The 18,007-nt window shown below is 44.8% G+C and overlaps 1 protein-coding gene across 5 annotated transcripts in view; it reads right to left on the minus strand.

The window, feature by feature from the left end:
• Positions 1–18,007, minus strand: part of CDKL5 (cyclin dependent kinase like 5) — a 398,517-nt gene that overhangs the window by 166,220 nt on the left and 214,290 nt on the right. For all 5 annotated transcript variants that reach the window (XM_040423700.1, XM_040423696.1, XM_040423698.1 and 2 more), the window contains exon 5: positions 15,169–15,214. In XM_040423700.1, the coding sequence (XP_040279634.1) occupies positions 15,169–15,214 (46 nt within the window). The remainder of the gene's footprint in view (positions 1–15,168; positions 15,215–18,007) is intronic.

Raw genomic sequence — 18,007 nt, forward strand, 5'->3', positions numbered from 1 at the left:
AAAGAGATTTGTTGAACACCCTTCTAGTAAGCATGAGGCGGCGTTGGTGACGACACAGACAGACTTAAAGGAACATCTACTTCTTACCGCCGATAATAGACACTTTTTCCTTAAGCAAAAATACTTTGAGGCTGGAGAGAGTTCTGGCAGACTACTGACCAGGGTCGTTCGGGCACAGGATGGACCATCAAAAATCTTGTCCATCCAAGGTCCTGATGGATCTTTGGTTACGACAGATACGGATATTTTGGCGGTATTCCAAACGTACTACAAAAAGTTATATCAATCCAGTCAGGAGCAGGCTCCCAAAATATTGCAGACTACCTTACTGGGATCCATACCCCGAGCCTTTCAGTGGAACATGCGGTCTATTTAGATCAACCTATCTCATTGAAAGAACTAGAGGTGGTGCTTAAATTATTCCCAAATGAAAAAGCCCCCGGGATGGATGATTTACCGGCAGAGTTTTTAAAAAAATATAGCACTCTATTATTACCACAGTTGTTATCTGTATTTAATGACTCCCCTCAAAAAGGTGAACTACCCACTTCTATGAAAGAGGCAATAATAGTAGTATTGCCAAAGCCTGGGAAGGACCCGACTCTCCCCAAATCATATAGACCAATCTTCTTACTAACTTCTGATGTTAAAATACTAGCAAAGGTCCTAGCGAATAGGTTACAAACAGTTATCTATATATAGTGATCAAGCTGGTTTTATGCCTGATAAATCTACCTCGATTAACCTTCAACAGCTATTTCTTAATATTCAGAGGCGGAATCAGCAGGAGCTCGGGCCATATTATTCCTAGATGCTGCCAAAGCCTTTGATAGTGTTGAATGGAAAGATTTATGGGAGGTGCTGCGAGTCATGGGATTTGGGAACACCTATATATCTTGGGTCCAACTATTATACTGTGGTCCCAAAGCTAGGATCAGAGCTAATGGTGGTACATCAGAAGTCTTTGAGCTGGGAAGAGGCACCAGTCAGGGATGCCCGCTGTCCCCCCTTCTATTTGCCATTGCAATTGAGTCACTTGCATGCTTACTCCGATCTTCAGATAGAATAGTGGGATTCCCCATGGGAGCCAGAGAGGAACGCATGTCCCTGTATGCAGATGACATGCTCACAGTGGCGTGGGGATCGCCATAGCAGCCATAGCAATGGCTATGGGGCCCTACGCCACTGGGGGCCCGGGATGCCGGCTGAGGATAAAAAAAAAATAATTCAAGTGGCAGTGCGATCGGGGCCCCCCCTCTCCTCATTAGCGGCAGTTCCGATCGGAGTCCCAGCAGTGTAATGTTGGGGCTCCGATCGGTTACCATGGCAGCCAGGATGCTACTGAATTCCTGGCTGCCATGGTCAGTTAGTCATACTTACATCATGCGCTGTGGCCGCCGGGCGCTCCTCCTTCTTGTAACTCGACACAGGTCTGTGCGGCGCATTGCTATAAGCATAAGTAATGCGCCTCACAGACCTGTGACGCGTTACAAGAAGAAAGAGCGCCAGGGGGCCACAGCACATGTAATGATGTAAGTATGCTGCAGAGTAACTGCCGCTGACACCACTGATTTTGATACCGAAGGGGGGAGGGGAGGCACACCAATTAATGATTTTAATACAGGGGAGGGGGGGGGCACACTGCCCACCAATGAATGATTTTAATACAGGGGAGAGGGGGCACACTGCCCACCAATAAATGATTTTAATACAGGGAGGGGGGGCACACTGCCCACCAATGAATGATTTTAATACAGGGGAGGGGTGGCACACTGCCCACCAATGAATGATTTTAATTAAGGGGAGGGGGGGGGGGGCACACTGCCCACCAATGAATGATTTTAATACAGGGGAGGGGGGGCACACTGCCCATCAATGAATGATTTTAATACAGGGGGGGGGCACACTGCCCACCAATGAATGATTTTAATACAGGGGGGGCACACTGCCCACCAATGAATGATTTTAATACAGGGAGGGGCACACTGCCCACCAATGATTTTAATACCGGGGGGGCAGGGGGGCACACTGCCCACCAATGAATGATTTTAATACAGGGGAGGGCAGGGGGCACACTGCGCACCAATGAATGATTTTAATACCGGGGAGGGCGCACTGGGGGCTGATGGAGATGGTACTGGGGTCTGGTGAGAGGCACTGGGGGGCTGATGGAGAGGCTACTGGGGGCTGATGGAGAGGCTACCGGGGGCTGATGGAGAGGCTACTGGGGGCTGATGGAGAGGCTACTGGGGGCTGATGGAGAGGCTATTCGGGGCTGATGGAGAGGCTACTTGGGGCTGCTATGAGGCTACTGAGGGCTCTTATCTGAGGTCTGATTGGGGGTCATTCATATTGGGGTATGAGCTGAGGTGTGATCTGAGGTTTTATTGGGGTCTTATTAACACTGGGGATCTTATTGGGGCTGTTAGCTGAGGTCTGATTAACATTGGGGGTCTGATTGGTGGTCTGACCTGAGGTATAATGAAAAATATTTTTTTTCCGGAGCAGCTTGGAGAAAAAAGACCTCACAGTCTCCCAAACTCCTTCTGCCCGGCCAAGCGAGCCAGCACCCCTGAGGCCAAGCCTGCCAGCACCCCTGAGTCTTCAGAACTGTAAGTTCTGAAAGCTTATAATATGAAACAGAGGAATTATGTCAAAGCGGCTCTTCACCTACACGTGTATCAGCACTAGATACTGTATATACCCCTTACTCTCCCTAATACCCAAACTACACAAGATACATATCCCTACCTTCTGTCTAATACACATACACACCCCACGATATGTACTTTCACCTTCTTGTGTTACAGACCCCTGTACAATTTAACAATTTTCTTTAATACACAGACATTTAGATTCATACATTTCCTACACTGGCACAAATGCGTTGCCAGTGACTAACTGTCTGTGCTCAGTCCTACGCGTAACCGTCGCAAGTGCATGAGGAGCTGCGGATGTGGCGGCGAGGTCCGAGAGGTGTGTGGGGGTGGGAGATCCGGGAGGGGGCCCATAATTTTTTTTTGCTATGGGGCCCAGTCATTTCTAGCTACGCCCCTGCATGCTCATATATGTGGAAGATGTGGAGGGGCCTTTGGGCCCCATAATAGGATTTTGGACACAGGTCTGGTCTCTGCATAAATTGGGACAAATCCGTTCTGTTTTCAGTTAGACCCAGTCCCTGCTGGCCTCTGCTCTTGTCCACCCAGCTGCAGGTTTCCCACAACTTCAAGTATTTGGGAATCGTAGTTTCATCAAACATTGGGCATTACGTGAAAAATAATATAGATCCATTCCTGAACAAAATGTCTGAAAAAATCAATGCGTGGTGTCAACTACCAATGTCTGAAATAGGTAGGAGTAATCTCCTTAAAATGGTTCTTATGCCAAAGCTTATGTATGTTCTACATAACTCCTCTGTGTGGATTCCACAACGGATCTTTTTTAGAATACAAAGGCTGCTTGGAAGCCTGATATGGCTTAAAAAATGGAACAGCTGAGGGGTTGGGGGAGAACTCCGGGAGATAACGCATCTGAGCGGTTAATAGCACACATCATAGAAAATGACTCCCCAGTAGTCCTATTGGAACATAGCGGTCTCTTCGATAAGTTGATGGGACATCCTACACTTAACTTAATACATAAGGTTTGGCATAGGTGTCATGACTTGCTGTCGATGCGGGGCTTCACTCAGGCCACTCCTCTATGGAGGAATCTTCAGTTATCTGAAATATTTCGCCTGGAAGGGTTTTCACCTTGGAAACGGAAGGGTGTGAGGTTTTTGTGTCAGCTGCAAAGAGATGGCGTGTTTAAATTATTTGAGCAATTCAGAGATGAGTTTGCACTCTCCCGTACTGCCTTTTATCAATTTTTGCAGTTACGACACGCATTCCAGGCTCAGGCAAAGTTGGTGTCGCTTACATGCACAACAGTCCCATCGCTACAACAGATTCTCACTAGTGACTCCTCAAGTGGATTAATATCATCCATATATAGGAACTTGTTTGTGAAATTTGCGAAACATGATTTCTTAGTGGTCAAACAAAAATGGGAGGGGTAGGTTGGTTCTATCTCAGAGGAACAATGGAAAGCAGTACTTGCACTGACACCTCAGTTATCATTGTGTGAGGGCCAGCGAATGTCCAAATTGTTTCTTGTCCACCGGTTGTATCGGACTCCATCCTTTCTGTTCAAGATCAGGGTTAGGAACGATGCCTCCTGCCCTAGATGTGGGGAGAGTCTGGCGTCCCTGATACACATGTTCTGGGAGTGTACTGAGCTTAGGACCTTTTGGACAGGTGCTCACTTGTGTTAAGGAAGCATATCATATTGCGTTCCTGCCTGGTCCGAGGGCATGTGTGTTGGGAATATTGGACATTAAAAACCAGAATTCACGACTGGGAGTGCATCGTCTGCTCTTCCAGGCCAGGAAATGAATTGTTAAATACAGGCTTAGACCCCAGCCACCATCTAGGGCTGAATTTTTGAATAGAATGGCCAAAATCCTTTGCCTGGAAAAAAGTGTATATACCAAAAGGCAATGTTTGGACAAGTTTACCAAAATTTGGGACAAATGGGTAGCGTATAGGACCATGGTAATATAGCCTGACATATGGATCTTTTGGATGTGGTGGGAGGAGTGACCTCAGAGATATGTGTGATTTTAGAACAGGCATACATACATGAGACGGGAACGGGGATGGGGAAGTGGGGTAGGCGATCTGGAGAAAAGGTGCTTAATGAATGGCTTATCTTAGACAGGACGGGTGTGGAACATATGGGTAGAGAGTTGGCAATATTCTTGTCACGGCTGAGGATGGGGGAAACCCTCAGCTGTGCGATGTCAATATGAAGCATAGCTGCTAGGCCAGGACAGGAATCAGGGAGCAGGTCACCTCCTAACACATCCCTAATTCTGACCCTGTCTCCTAGCCGTATGAGCCGACCCTGATGGTAGGAGGGCTCATACTCTGGAACCTCAGATTCCTACTAGCCCTCAGGATGGCCCTGGACTAGGAGCAGGGTAAGATGACCTGTTCCTCCTAGACACGGAGCAACAGGAGTCTCACTGGCCAGACTGCAAAGGTAAGGGGAACAAATACAGCATATGGCAATGGCAGGTAAGTAAAACTAGTATCGCACGTACCTGCCACAGACACGCAGCCTGGAACCCATGCACGAGTGCTGCTGTCCACAAGAACACAAACGGACACAGCACACACCACACATCACACAGGAACCCAGGACCATACGCTGCAATAACGATAGAGACACCACTAGACATATAATAAAATAAGAACAATAATGTCTAACATAAGTTTATGACCAAAAGGGTGGCCCTCACTGGCAGATGGTATATAACCAGGAGGATCACTCCAGCTAACCATGGCTGAAGTACCCCTCAGAGTCTGGCATCCAGCAGGAACTAAATAGCCCCAAGTGGCCACACCCACACACAGACACACCCAGTGTTCACACACTAAGAAGGGAGTTAACCCTTCCTACACCAGGCAAGGGAAGACTGCCACTTAAAAGGGGAAGTGTACAATCAACTATCACACTGCAGCTGTTACCGCAGGCAACGACATGCGTGGCAACCATGTCCTGGGAAACAGCCAAAAGGCCGAGACACTGCCACCACATGTACACAACACACACACGTTGCCACGGGCAGCCACAAGTGAAGAGAAGTGTCACAGTGCACACATACATAAACCTTGTGCACACCAGACATAGAAAGTGCATACATACACACACACATAGCCAGAGGCAACCGCACGCATCAACAGTGAGACGCCTAGCAACCAGCTCAGGCTGCTACACTGCCAACAAACACCTGTTGTCCGTGGCAACCGCACTAGGGGCAAACTAACAGCCCCCAGCTGCGGTTGACAAAACACCCAGACCGCGGGCAACTGCATGCGGCTCCCAAGAGTCACAACATGCACATGGGCGGGACAATTCTTCTTGGTGCTCTGTCATATTATACCTTATTTGGTGGGGTGGTGCCCGTCTCATCGCTGGTTGGGGGTGGGTGGGAGGGAGTGGGGTGGTTTATGCAATGTTATTATATACTGCAGATGAAGGGTTATTCTCCTGTATCATGTACTTTGTGTATCAAAAGTTGGATGTGATATATGAGAGTGTCTCGATAATTTTCTAAATGTCCAATAGAAATGTATATACCCATTCATGTATTCTTTGATGGGATGTTTTTTTTTCCCGTTTGTTTATGTACATTGGGAAAAAACAGTTAATAAAAATTATCTGATAAAAAAAAAAAAAAGGCAGCCAGGATAGCTTAGCAGACTTTGTAACCACACTGTCCCTAAAAGATAGCTGGAGATTACATCATCCTCAGGGGCAGGAATCCACACATTACTCGCATGCACATAATACTTGGTCCCGCATAGACTATATATTCTTGTCTACAGCGGCTCTCCAGAAAGTATCAGACATAGCTATTGGGGATATGGACATATCAGACCACTCGCCCCGACCTTGAAGATCAACACCCTAGATGCAGAGACTTTATGTGGAAGTTCCTAAATTTTCTGTTGCAAGAAGAGGACTTTATAAAAATAATGCAGGAATGGTGGATGGAGTATGTAGATTGTAACATGGAACATATCCACTCACCCGCACTGTTCTGGGAAACAGCAAAAGCTGTCCTGAGAGGGCGCCTAATGGCATATGTTTCGGCTATAAAGAAGCTAGCAAGGGCGAATTTCGAGAAGGTGAGTAATGTTTTGAGAACGGCGTATGTGAACTTTCTCTCGGCTCAGACCCAGGTCACCCAGGTCACTAAAGAGAAATGGGTTTCGGCCCAGAGAAACTTTGACATATGGGCCGACAGGAAGGAAAATATAGGGAGGGCTCTACTTAAAGCTGAGTTACATAAGTTTGGACATAAATCGGGGAGACTACTGGCTTCGCTTGTGAGGGGTAGGTGCCCGATGACGCATATTAACAGTATGAGGAGGGGGGATGGGACCAAGGCGCACAGACCCAAACATATAAATGGCATACTGAGTGACTATACGGCTAGGTTTTACTTAGGGAGGGGGGGGAGATGAAAGGGAGAGAAAACATTATTGGATGCACTGTCGTTGCCTAAGATTACCGATGAACAGCTTGCTTCTCTGAATGCCCCAATAACAGCAATAGAGATCCAGGCAACTATAAAGTCCTTTCCGTCCGGAAAGGCTCCAGGTTCAGATGTATATTCTTCTGACTTTTATAAAGCAATGAGTGCTAAGATAGTCCCAGTACTAACCACTCTATTCACTTCCATTGTGGAAGGGAACACACTATCTGACCACATAAATACAGCCTTCATTACCTTAATACACAAGGAGGGGAAGGATCCTGAAGACCCATCTTCATATAGGCAAATCTCATTGATAAATCAGGATTTGAAAATAGTTTCCAAATTACTGGCCAATGGCCAATAGGCTAGCAGATATTTTTCCCACGTTGGTCTCCACTAGACAGGTGGGATTTGTTAAGGGTAGATCGTCAGTCACTAATATTCGCAAGGTACTGCTGCCGCTGTCGGTCGCAAGATCACCGGCCTATCTGGGGAGAAACTCAGCTATTGTAACATTAGATGCTGAAAAAGCGTTTTACAATGTTAGTTGGAAATGGTTAGATCTGGTCTTGAGACACCATGGCTTTTAAAGCTTTATTCCAAATCTTTCTTAAAGGTCTATACATGAACCCTAAGGTTAGGATATGTACTTCAGGATGTTTGTCTGACCCTTTTCCCTTACAGAAGTGTACCAGGCAAGAATGCCCTATGTCCCCATTACTGTTTGATCTGGCAAAAGAGTCACTGGCCAGATACCTGGACTCGCCAGATTTCTTTGAAGGACTGGCAGTGGGTAAGCAGAAATTGCAGCTAGCACTATTTGCTGACGATATAGCATTATTCATGGCGGACCCTATTAAAGATATGGCCAAAGTGATGCACGCATTAAGTGCCTTTGGGTTCTTTTCAGGACTCCGAATCAACTATACAAAAAGTGAAGTACTTTTCATGCAAAGTAAACACCATGGGGGACGAGTCACAGATGTGGAGGGAATGTAGTTATCACTCGGCTTTGTCCTTGGAAAAAGGTTTCTGTGCTCCCTGGTCCTTAGTGGCACTCTTACATGCTAGGTTGCAGTGCATTCCTGTGTGGATCAAACAGTCTATACTTATAAAAGATACTATAACAACGTGGAGAATACTCAGGAGATGGTACTGGGTATCTTGCAGAATATCTATAAACCAAGCAATAGAACAGCACCTCCTAAGTTAAAACGCAGGTGCAAGCTACCTGGCAATAATACAGCAAACAGGAAATAGTAGCAGCACACCACTATATGCACTAAGATTGAGTAAACAGGTGAATATGTGAACAGGGTCAAATACATGACGCCACAAAGTATAATAGTATATAGTCACTGCAAAGGCAGTGGAGAAGTTCTTAGCGCATATTATTGTTTAAAAATATGTCGGGCCCACCTACCAGACGGCAAGGTAGCTTCTCATCAGGTGGGGACCTACTCTAACATGGAGGGTCCAGCTCCATTGTTTCTCTGATTAAAAGCACCAAGGCACTCCTCGCCCATCCCCCACCCCTTGGTGCTTTTAATCAGAGAAACAATGGAGCTGGACCCTCCATGTTAGAGTAGGTCCCCACCTGATGAGAAGCTACCTTGCCGTCTGGTAGGTGGGCCCGACATATTTTTGATCAATAATATGCGCTAAGAACTTCTCCACTGCCTTTGCAGTGACTATATACTATTATACTTTGTGGCGTCATGTATTTGACCCTGTTCACATATTCACCTGTTTACTCAATCTTAGTGCATATAGTGGTGTGCTGCTACTATTTCCTGTTTGTTGCAGAATATCTAAACATCTTCTATTATGGAATAATGCAGAGTTCATGCATGGACATACAAATAGCCTATTTGCCGAGTGGAGATCTAAAGGGATCACACAAGTAAGACACCTGCTTCATGACTCGGAACCCAGATGGCTCTATGGTGAAGAGCTAAATTTGTTTTACGCCCCTTCTAGACTATCCAACTTGCCCAGCTTAAAGCAGCTATTACATCGAACCTAGTAGTAGTACACAAAGAAGTGAACCAAAACACCCTATATAGAATTCTGGAACTGGGAGGGGGTAAGGTGTCAGTCTCTTCTGTTTATTATAGAATGCAAAAGGAAAGAACCCAAGGGGAAAGGCAGTGGGAATACAAAAACTGGGCTGAACAGCTAGGAGATGGGAAAATTGATCAGAAAATACAAAAAGGATGGAAGTCGTATTCTAAATGAAGCTTGGAGGGATACTCAATTACGAATTATACACAGAGCCATCTTTGGTTTTAATATACCCCACATCCAGATAGACCTGACCGTATAACAAACTGTCCTAAATGTGGCAAGAGTTATACAGACCTTAATCATGGGCTCTGGACATGTCCAAAGAGCAAGCAGCTCTGGGAGGGAATGGCGAGGATGGTCAGAAAGAGATGGGGCAGAGAGTAGAATTAACCCCCCAACTCTTTTTATTTCATTTTGAGGAGGGGGAGAGTTCGGGGAGGTCTCTTCCCCGTTTGTTCCACTCGATTTGTATGGTGACCAAAAGATGTATATTGCAGAGGTGGCTGCTAACGGAGATGCCTAAAACAGTGGCGTTGCAAGGGGGGTGCGGGCCGCACCGGGTGACACCAGTCTGATGGGGTGTCACCCGCCCCCACCAGCCGCCGAACTGACTTACTGCAGTGCAATTTAAATGTGTTAAATTCATCACCTAGGTAGGTCTGGCTGGCGGCTGCTACAATGGGGTGTCACCCGCCCCCACCGGCCACCGGACTGACTTACTGCAGTGCAATTTAAATGTGTTAAATAATTTAATTAATCACCTACGTAGGTCTGGCTGGCGGCTGCTACTGTCTTGTCTGGCCAGCCTACGTGTGTGCCGTGCAGTGCGTGCGGCGCTCAGGCCCAAGGAGGCGTGACTGAGTCCGTCAGTGGGGCCGCGGCGGACGGCAGCGCCTGCGCACTATCTGGAGGACTCTGGATGGAGGGAGGCGGAGCTGCTCTGCTGTGGCCTGTAAAAGCTGCCTCTCCAGGCTGGCAGCAGCAGAACACAGAGAAGACTGAGTGAGGCACGACTTGTTGGCCGACCCTGCTGGACTCTGGAGAAGACAACTTAAGGCTGAGACTGGAGCCAGCCAGGACCCGACCCCACTCCAGCCAGACCCCAGTGATATATCAGGTAAAGTACTACTGATCATTCTCAGCCCAGAGGAGCTGCTGAGTTGATTGGAGGGGGGGGGGCACTGTATTGTAACAAAGAGGGGGAGAAAAGAGATGGGGGACAAAATGTACAACATGTCTGTGCCATGGAGCCTGGAGGGGAAGAAAAGAAATGTGCCACCCATGGGGGGGAGGAGGGGATGACATGATGAGGGGACCCGGGACAATGATGAAGGGAGGGACAATGTTGGAGTCTGTGCCATGGGGAAGGGGGGGTGACATCACCCCCCCCCCAATTTGGCACAGACTCCAACATTGTCCCTCATCATGTCACCCCCCCTGATGGTGCAGACTCCATAATGGATGGGGGGCTGACAGCTGACATGGGGGGCATGATGGATGGGGGCTGACGGCTGACGGCTGTCATGGGCATGATGGATGGGGTGCTGACGGCTGATATGGGGGGGTGACATGAGGGCATGATGGCTGACATGAGGGGCATGATGGATGGGGGCTCACGTCTGATATGGGGGTTGATCTGAGGTATGATTAACATTGGGGGTCTGATTGGTGGTCTGACCTGAGGTATAATGGAAAATATTGTTTCTTATTATACTCCTCTAAAACCTATGTGCGTCTTATAGGGCAAAAAGTACAGTCCTCAAACCAGCGATTGAAGCAGAGCGAAGATACCAGGACCACACAGAGGAGAAGCCAGCTGCTGCAGACAGAACCAGGACCAGGTGAGCTGCGGGCGGGGGCGGGGGGGAAGTCGCTGAGATGTAGCTTCGCTTGTGTTGCCAAAAAATCCTTGCACCTGCCCTGGTTACGTCCACGTGACAGCAGTGACTCACTCACATAGGCGGCCCGCCCAGTGTCTTCAGCTTGTCCTCCTCCTCCAGTGGCCAAATCCCGCGCCTATGCCGAGGATCCGGATGTCCGCGCCTGCGCACTGGTTTCCCGATTACTGGCAGAAGCATCGGAGTATCTAGTGCACAGGTGCAGGCCCGTACAGTGACACTCCTGCAAGCGCCGCATCGGAGGTCTGTTGGAGCTGCCAGCCTGCCTACCTTCTGACTTTGGCAATAGCAATATTTTTACTGCACAGTACGTGTACCCTATATTTATATGTAATAAATAAAGAGTCCCACAGTACATAATGTGGGCAAAATATACCTAATTACATAACATTCGCAATAAATAAACTTATTTTTATGTGAAAAAAGGCTATTTTACATTTGTATTAGTGATACTCTTTGGTGCCAGGGGGTGTACCCTGGCATTTTTATTATGGTACCCCACCGGGCAGCAAAGTTTATCACTTAAAAAAATGTAAAATAGCCATTTTTCACATAAAAATAAGTTTATGCATTGGGAATGTTATGTAATTAGGTATATTTTGCCCACATTATGTACCACATTATATAACATATTTTTGGTTATATGACTAAAAAATTATTGCTTCGGGGGGGTGACACCATTTTCTACCGCACCGGGTGACACCAGCCCTAGCAACGGCCTACAATACCCACTATTGTGGAACAACTGAAAAAATTGTTACATATTGAGCGCTCAGATACAAAGGTAGACATACAAAGAGGCTTTTTCAGAAATGGAGCAGCTTTAGGCCTCTTTCACACGGGCGTTGCGGGAAAAGGTGTCGGTGCGTTTCGGGAACATGCGCGATTTTTCAGCGCGAGTGCAAAACATTGTAATGCATTTAGCACGCCACTGAGAAAAATCGGCATGTTTGGTACCCAAACCCGAACTTCTTCACAGAAGTTCGGGCTTGGGATCAGTGTTCTGTATATTGTATTATTTTCCCTTATAACATGGTTATAAGGGAAAATAATAGCATTCTGAATACAGAATGCATAGTACAATAGCACTGGTGGGGGTAAAAACTAAGTAAAAAATAATTTAACTCACCTTAATCCACTTGATCGCGCAGCCCGGCTTCTCTTCTGTCTTCTACTTTGCTGTGTGCAGGAAAAGGACCTGTGGTGACGTCACTCCGGTCATCACATGGTCCGTCACATGATCTTTTACCATGGTGATGGATCATGTGATGACCGGAGTGATGTCACCACAGGTCCTTTTCCTGCACACAGCAAAGAAGACAGAAGAGAAGCCGGGCTGCGCGATCAAGTGGATTAAGGTGAGTTAAATTATTATTTATTTATTTTTTTAACCCCTCCAGCGCTATTGTACTATGCATTCTGTATTCAGAATGCTATTATTTTCCCTTATAACCATGTTATAAGGGAAAATAATAATGATCGGGTCTCCATCCCGATCATCTCCTAGCAACCGTGGGTGAAAATCGCACCGCATCCGCACTTGCTTGTGGATGCTTGCGATTTTCACGCAGCCCCATTCACTTCTATGGGGCCTGCGTTGCGTGGAAAACGCACAATATAGAGCATGCTGCGATTTTCATGCAAAGCACAAGTGATGCGTGAAAATCACCGCTCGTGTGCACAGCCCCATAGAAATGAATGGGTCAGGATTCAGTGCGGGTGCAATGCGTTCACATCACGCATTGCACTCGAGCGGAATACTCGCCCGTGTGAAAGGGGCCTTATTGTTACATATATGTCTCTTTGACAGAGTGGTATTTGGTGGAGCAGATGAGGGGGAGACTGGGTGGGCTTCTCCTACAGGATATTGATATCAGACATGGGCAGAGAGACTCTTAAACAGGATACCCCTTAGTGGGTAATTGGATGAGCACTGGCACAAGTATTGGGGGGCGGGGGGGGGTTACATTTCTTTTCCTTTTTTCACTTTATTTTTAAGCTGACATTGGACTTTATTGATGGTTTAATGATGTGCTGAAATGTACCCCATTTATATGAGACATTGTTTCGAGGTCTGCAGACCTCTTTTGTAAGTCACACTTTTTTACTGTACAAATTAATTTATGAAGACACTTCGCTATGCAATAACTTCGGCTCATCTGAGCTAATACATTCTAATACTGTACAGAGCTCCTGCCTGTACAGTATTAGAACGAAGTTTTATGCGAATCGACTTCAGATGTTTCATCCAAAGTCGATTCGCTTATCCCTAGTGATAATGTTTTAGGGTCTGAGTACCCTGATGTTGTTATGTAACAATCAATAATAAAATAAAAAATATTAAGATTAATAAATCAGATGCATTTACACAGACATTGAACTTAATTACTGTTATATTTAACAAAATCTGGGTAACAAAACAAAAAATGCAAAAAAAAAACTTGAGGAGCACTATCATGTGTTGTACAGAATGTGCAACATTTGTATTTGTTCAAAGAATATTTTAGTTAATAAGAAAATAAAACCACTTTTGCTTGCTTTGACTTGACTTGCATTGTCCAGGCTCCAACCACATGTAAAGAGTTCAAACACCTCCACAAGCAGCTGTTTGAATTTCACTCACACACAGTGCAATTAATGGTCATTGTTTGGTGCCTCCACATATGTCATTTAGTGCAATTACATTTAGTGGGAAGAAGAAAATTACACATATAACAGAATGCTTCAATGTAAGGCAACCACAGGAATATTCCAGATGTATATGCATATAACATACATATCATGGCAGGTATAAGGTTCACATAGGTCAGGTGACTCAATTCAGAGGACCATGAACAAAAACAGTTAGCTATTTGTCTAATAATGATGCATTTTAAAAGATTTAATTGTAGCTTTTGAATAGTTAAATATATGCAAAGTAAGTATTTCAATTAAAAACCGTAGTATAACGCTGTACTTCTCGCCTAACTCAAAGTGACAGGTGACCACCCCCCTTTTCCACCAATAACCCCACCCACAATCCCACCCAAACCACACCTAAAATACTGCCCATTCAAATCCCCTTTTATTCTTTTAGATCCGATAAAGCGGCAGTAATTTAATTAAGTTTAATATGTTTAAAAATAAAATGATATTAAGCTTGCATTAAGCTTATATTAAACTCTTATTAGGCTATTATAAATATTGGCAATAGTTATTTGATCCGTCTATCTAACTATCTATCTATAGGACCTTTGATGATGTCACTGAAGGTCCTGCAAGGTATACGATACAGTTCAACTTATATTAACCTCTTAGTAAGCTATTCTAAATATTGGCCGCGGCTAATTGATCCTTCTATCATCCTAAAAGCTAAAAGATCTTTAATGATGGCACCGAAACTCCCCATTTTCCGCCCATAACCCCAGCCCACTCGGACCACAACCCCGCCCATCGTGATATCATCGAAGGTCCCGCAAGGCAGCAGTCCCTCTGTTAGTGGACTTAACACCTTAAGGACCTTTCCATTTTTCACCTTAAGGACCAGGCAATTTTTTGCAAATCTGACAACTGTCACTTTATGTGGTAATAACTTTAAAACGCTTTTACTTAGCCAAGCCATTCTGAGATTGTTTTCTCGTCACATATTGTACTTCATGATAGTGGCAAAATTGAGTCAAAAAAATTCATTTTTATTCATAAAAAAATACCAAATTTACCAATAGTTTGGAAGAAGTTGCAAATTTCCAAATTGTAATTTCTCTACTTTTATAATAGATAGTAATAACTCTAAAAATAGTTATTACTTTACATTCCCCATAAGTCTACTTCATGTTGGATCATTCTGTGAATGCCATTTTATTTTTGGGGACGTTTAGAAGCAAATCTTGAAATTTTTCTGAAAACTTTCAAAACCTACTTTTAGGGACCAGTTCAGTCACTTTGTGAGGCTTACATAATAGAAACCACCCAAAATGACCCCATTTTAGAAACTACACCCCTCAAGGTATTCAAAACTGATTTTACAAACTTTGTTAACCTTTTAGATGTAACACATCCAGTAGCACATCCATTCAAGACTGAAAATGCAATCTAATTAACACTAGATTAAAAAGTGAGATCCAAAATGGTACATACCTTCGCTGTCTTTAAATTTTTTAATTGCCACAATTTCCTTTGTTTCCTAGAAAAAAAAGTGGCATTTTAGTCATGATACAAAACCATGTAAATGCAAATAAATTAAATAAATCCAATTAAAAAGCAAATAAATCCTGTTTAGATATTCAGATCTATGCACAATATACATACTGTATATCCTGTATATCCTGCTTTTAGGGTGTTACTGTTTCACAACCCAAATGTGTCATAATTGTTCTGGGACCCAGTACCCACTGGATGTACACTTCCGTTATTCAGAATTAATGTAAATCATCCTGTTTAGCCTGAAAAAGTCAAAATACAGATGTAGCAGGGGTAACACACACACACTCTTAACTCAAATTTCTTAACTCATCGCGATATCTTGAAACAAAAGCCATTGAAAAGCAATTGTTTAACGCATTTAGTTAAGATAACATGTCTCATAAAGCATGTGTGTTAATCCTGCTACATCCGTACATACAGTTACTCAATTCTGGTATAATTACATTACTGTGACTGTCTTATCTCATGGTCTACAAAACGTCTCACCTTCCATCTCTATAGATAGATAACACAGTATTTAAAATCTTCCACATTTGCTCCCTATGTCTTGTTTATTTTATATCCTGAACCAATGCAATTTCTTTTTCAATCGTCTTATATATAACTTTCTTTCCCCCTTGTAGGAGGGATCTAAGATAAACCTGTATTAGTAAGTAGACAGAGGTTCCTGTGACCACTTCTGTCACTTCTGTACATCTAGCTACATTCACATATGGTAGTCACCCAGACAAGTTGACAAGTGGTTGTGAAAAAAAAAAACTTCAAGGACTTTATCACTAATTAAGCTGTGTGTAAACAGATACCACAATGAACGGCCTCCATATACTTTAGGCTACTTGGGGCTGAAAGTAACATTTTTGGTGGGACCAGTCAACAATCTAACATCTTTGAGGTCCTTCTGACTCTATCCTAACAGATGACTTTCAAGCCCCAATCCTTTTGTTCTCCCCTGGATGTCTGGTTTCTCCTCTCCCCTATTGAAAACACATAGACACTTGGCAGAACCGCACATGTATTTGTATGGAGAGAGATGGTTGTCTCCTAACAAGCGGACAACTATTGAAGGTGTCCAGGTACACTTAGGCTTTATTACAATTAAAGTTATAAATGATGTACTTTTTAAGAGATGTGTTACAGTAACAACTGATATGAATGTTGTATCAACAACGGCTTGCAAACAATATTAACTTACTTCCATGGGATTCTCTATAAACAGAAAAATATTCATTAAAAGACGAGCATATATTATCCTCTTCTGTGCAGAGCTATTCTGTATCCCTGAACTCACAGTAAAAGTGCTTCACCAGCGAGGGATACGTCCATGGCCTATGTAAACTTCACACCTCCCATGGGGGTTATTTCTCTGTTACCAAATAAGGCACTGTGATTGTTCTCCCTTCTGGTAAACCCTATTTAACAGTCTATCAGAAACGTGTCAGACAGAACAGAGCCCGCACCCAAACTGATACTCAATAGAGAACCACATGCCATTTTTGTTAAACTATTTGAAAAACTAGGAATGCTGGGATATGTTTGTCAATAGTAACATCACCAAAAGGAAGAAGTATCTAGGGAAGAAGCATCTAACTTAGGCTAGGGCTACATGCCGATTTTGGCTGTACAGCCAGGGGCAGGGGTGTAGCTATAGTGGGTGCAGAGGTAACAGTCGCTACCGGGCCCAGGAGCCTGAGGGGCCCAAAGACCCTTGTGCCACATAAGAAGACACTGGTATTATAGAAAGTGTATGCAAGTTACACCTCTGGCTGGACAGAAGGGGTTAGGTTAAGAATTTAGTATGGAGGACGGGGGGGGGTGCAGTTTCAATTTTTGCCTCATGCAGCACGAAGGTTTGAGGGAAGGGGGGCCCAAGCTGTTTAGCTACGCCCCTGCCAAGGGTGTACATAGAAATCATAAGGCCCCATAGCAAAACTCAGAATTGGCTCATTTCTATCAGTCCCATATCAATGGATAGAGAGGTTGCTACTCCTGCATGGCTGCTCTACTTTGGGGATCCCATTCTTGAAATTAGAGCAGGTCCCAGGGTGAGACCCCCACCGATCTGAAATTTGTGGCATATCCTAGAGATATAGATTGGTTTAAATTTCACAATTAGTATTACGGTAATGCTACCCATTACTTAGGGGTAATCCAAGACCTCCTTAGAAGATGAAGCATACAGTATGTCTTTGTGTGTGTGTGTGGGGGGACTTGCAAAAATAGTAGTCTGCTGCAGGACAATGTGGTAAGACTGCAGCAGTCACGCTCAGAGCCGGGTGATTGTTGAACTCTTCCTCCATAGGACCTAAGGTGCAGCCTACAGGAACTAAGGCCCTTCTCCTCACCTCACTGCAATGTCTCCAGCAGCCGGAATGAGATGCTTGTCTTCCAGCAGTGCCAAAAGTCCTTGAAGGCAGTGCTGAAATTCAGCTGGCCAATAAGCAGAGCAGACAGCAGAGCATCTCCCTGCTTACTGGCCAGCTGAATTTTGCTGACAAACAGGGAGCCAGTAGGAAGGGCAGGCTTCAGTTCCTGCTTCTGCTGGAGTAGACCGTCCAGCTTACATTACAGACTAGAGAGCTGAAGCTACTGCGCTATTGAATCAAAAAGAGAGCGGGGCCATTCAGCTGGCCAAGGCCCCCAAACCTCATGGGCCCAATAGCAACGGCGTGGTCCGACTCTATTGGCGGTACGCCACTGGTCACAGCACAACTCACAAGCCTCGACAGTAATCCAAGAAAAGCAAAAAAAATCCAGCACTTGCATTTCTTGGATG

This window comes from Bufo bufo, chromosome 3 (genome assembly GCF_905171765.1).
Source record: "Bufo bufo chromosome 3, aBufBuf1.1, whole genome shotgun sequence".
NCBI lineage: Eukaryota > Metazoa > Chordata > Amphibia > Anura > Bufonidae > Bufo > Bufo bufo.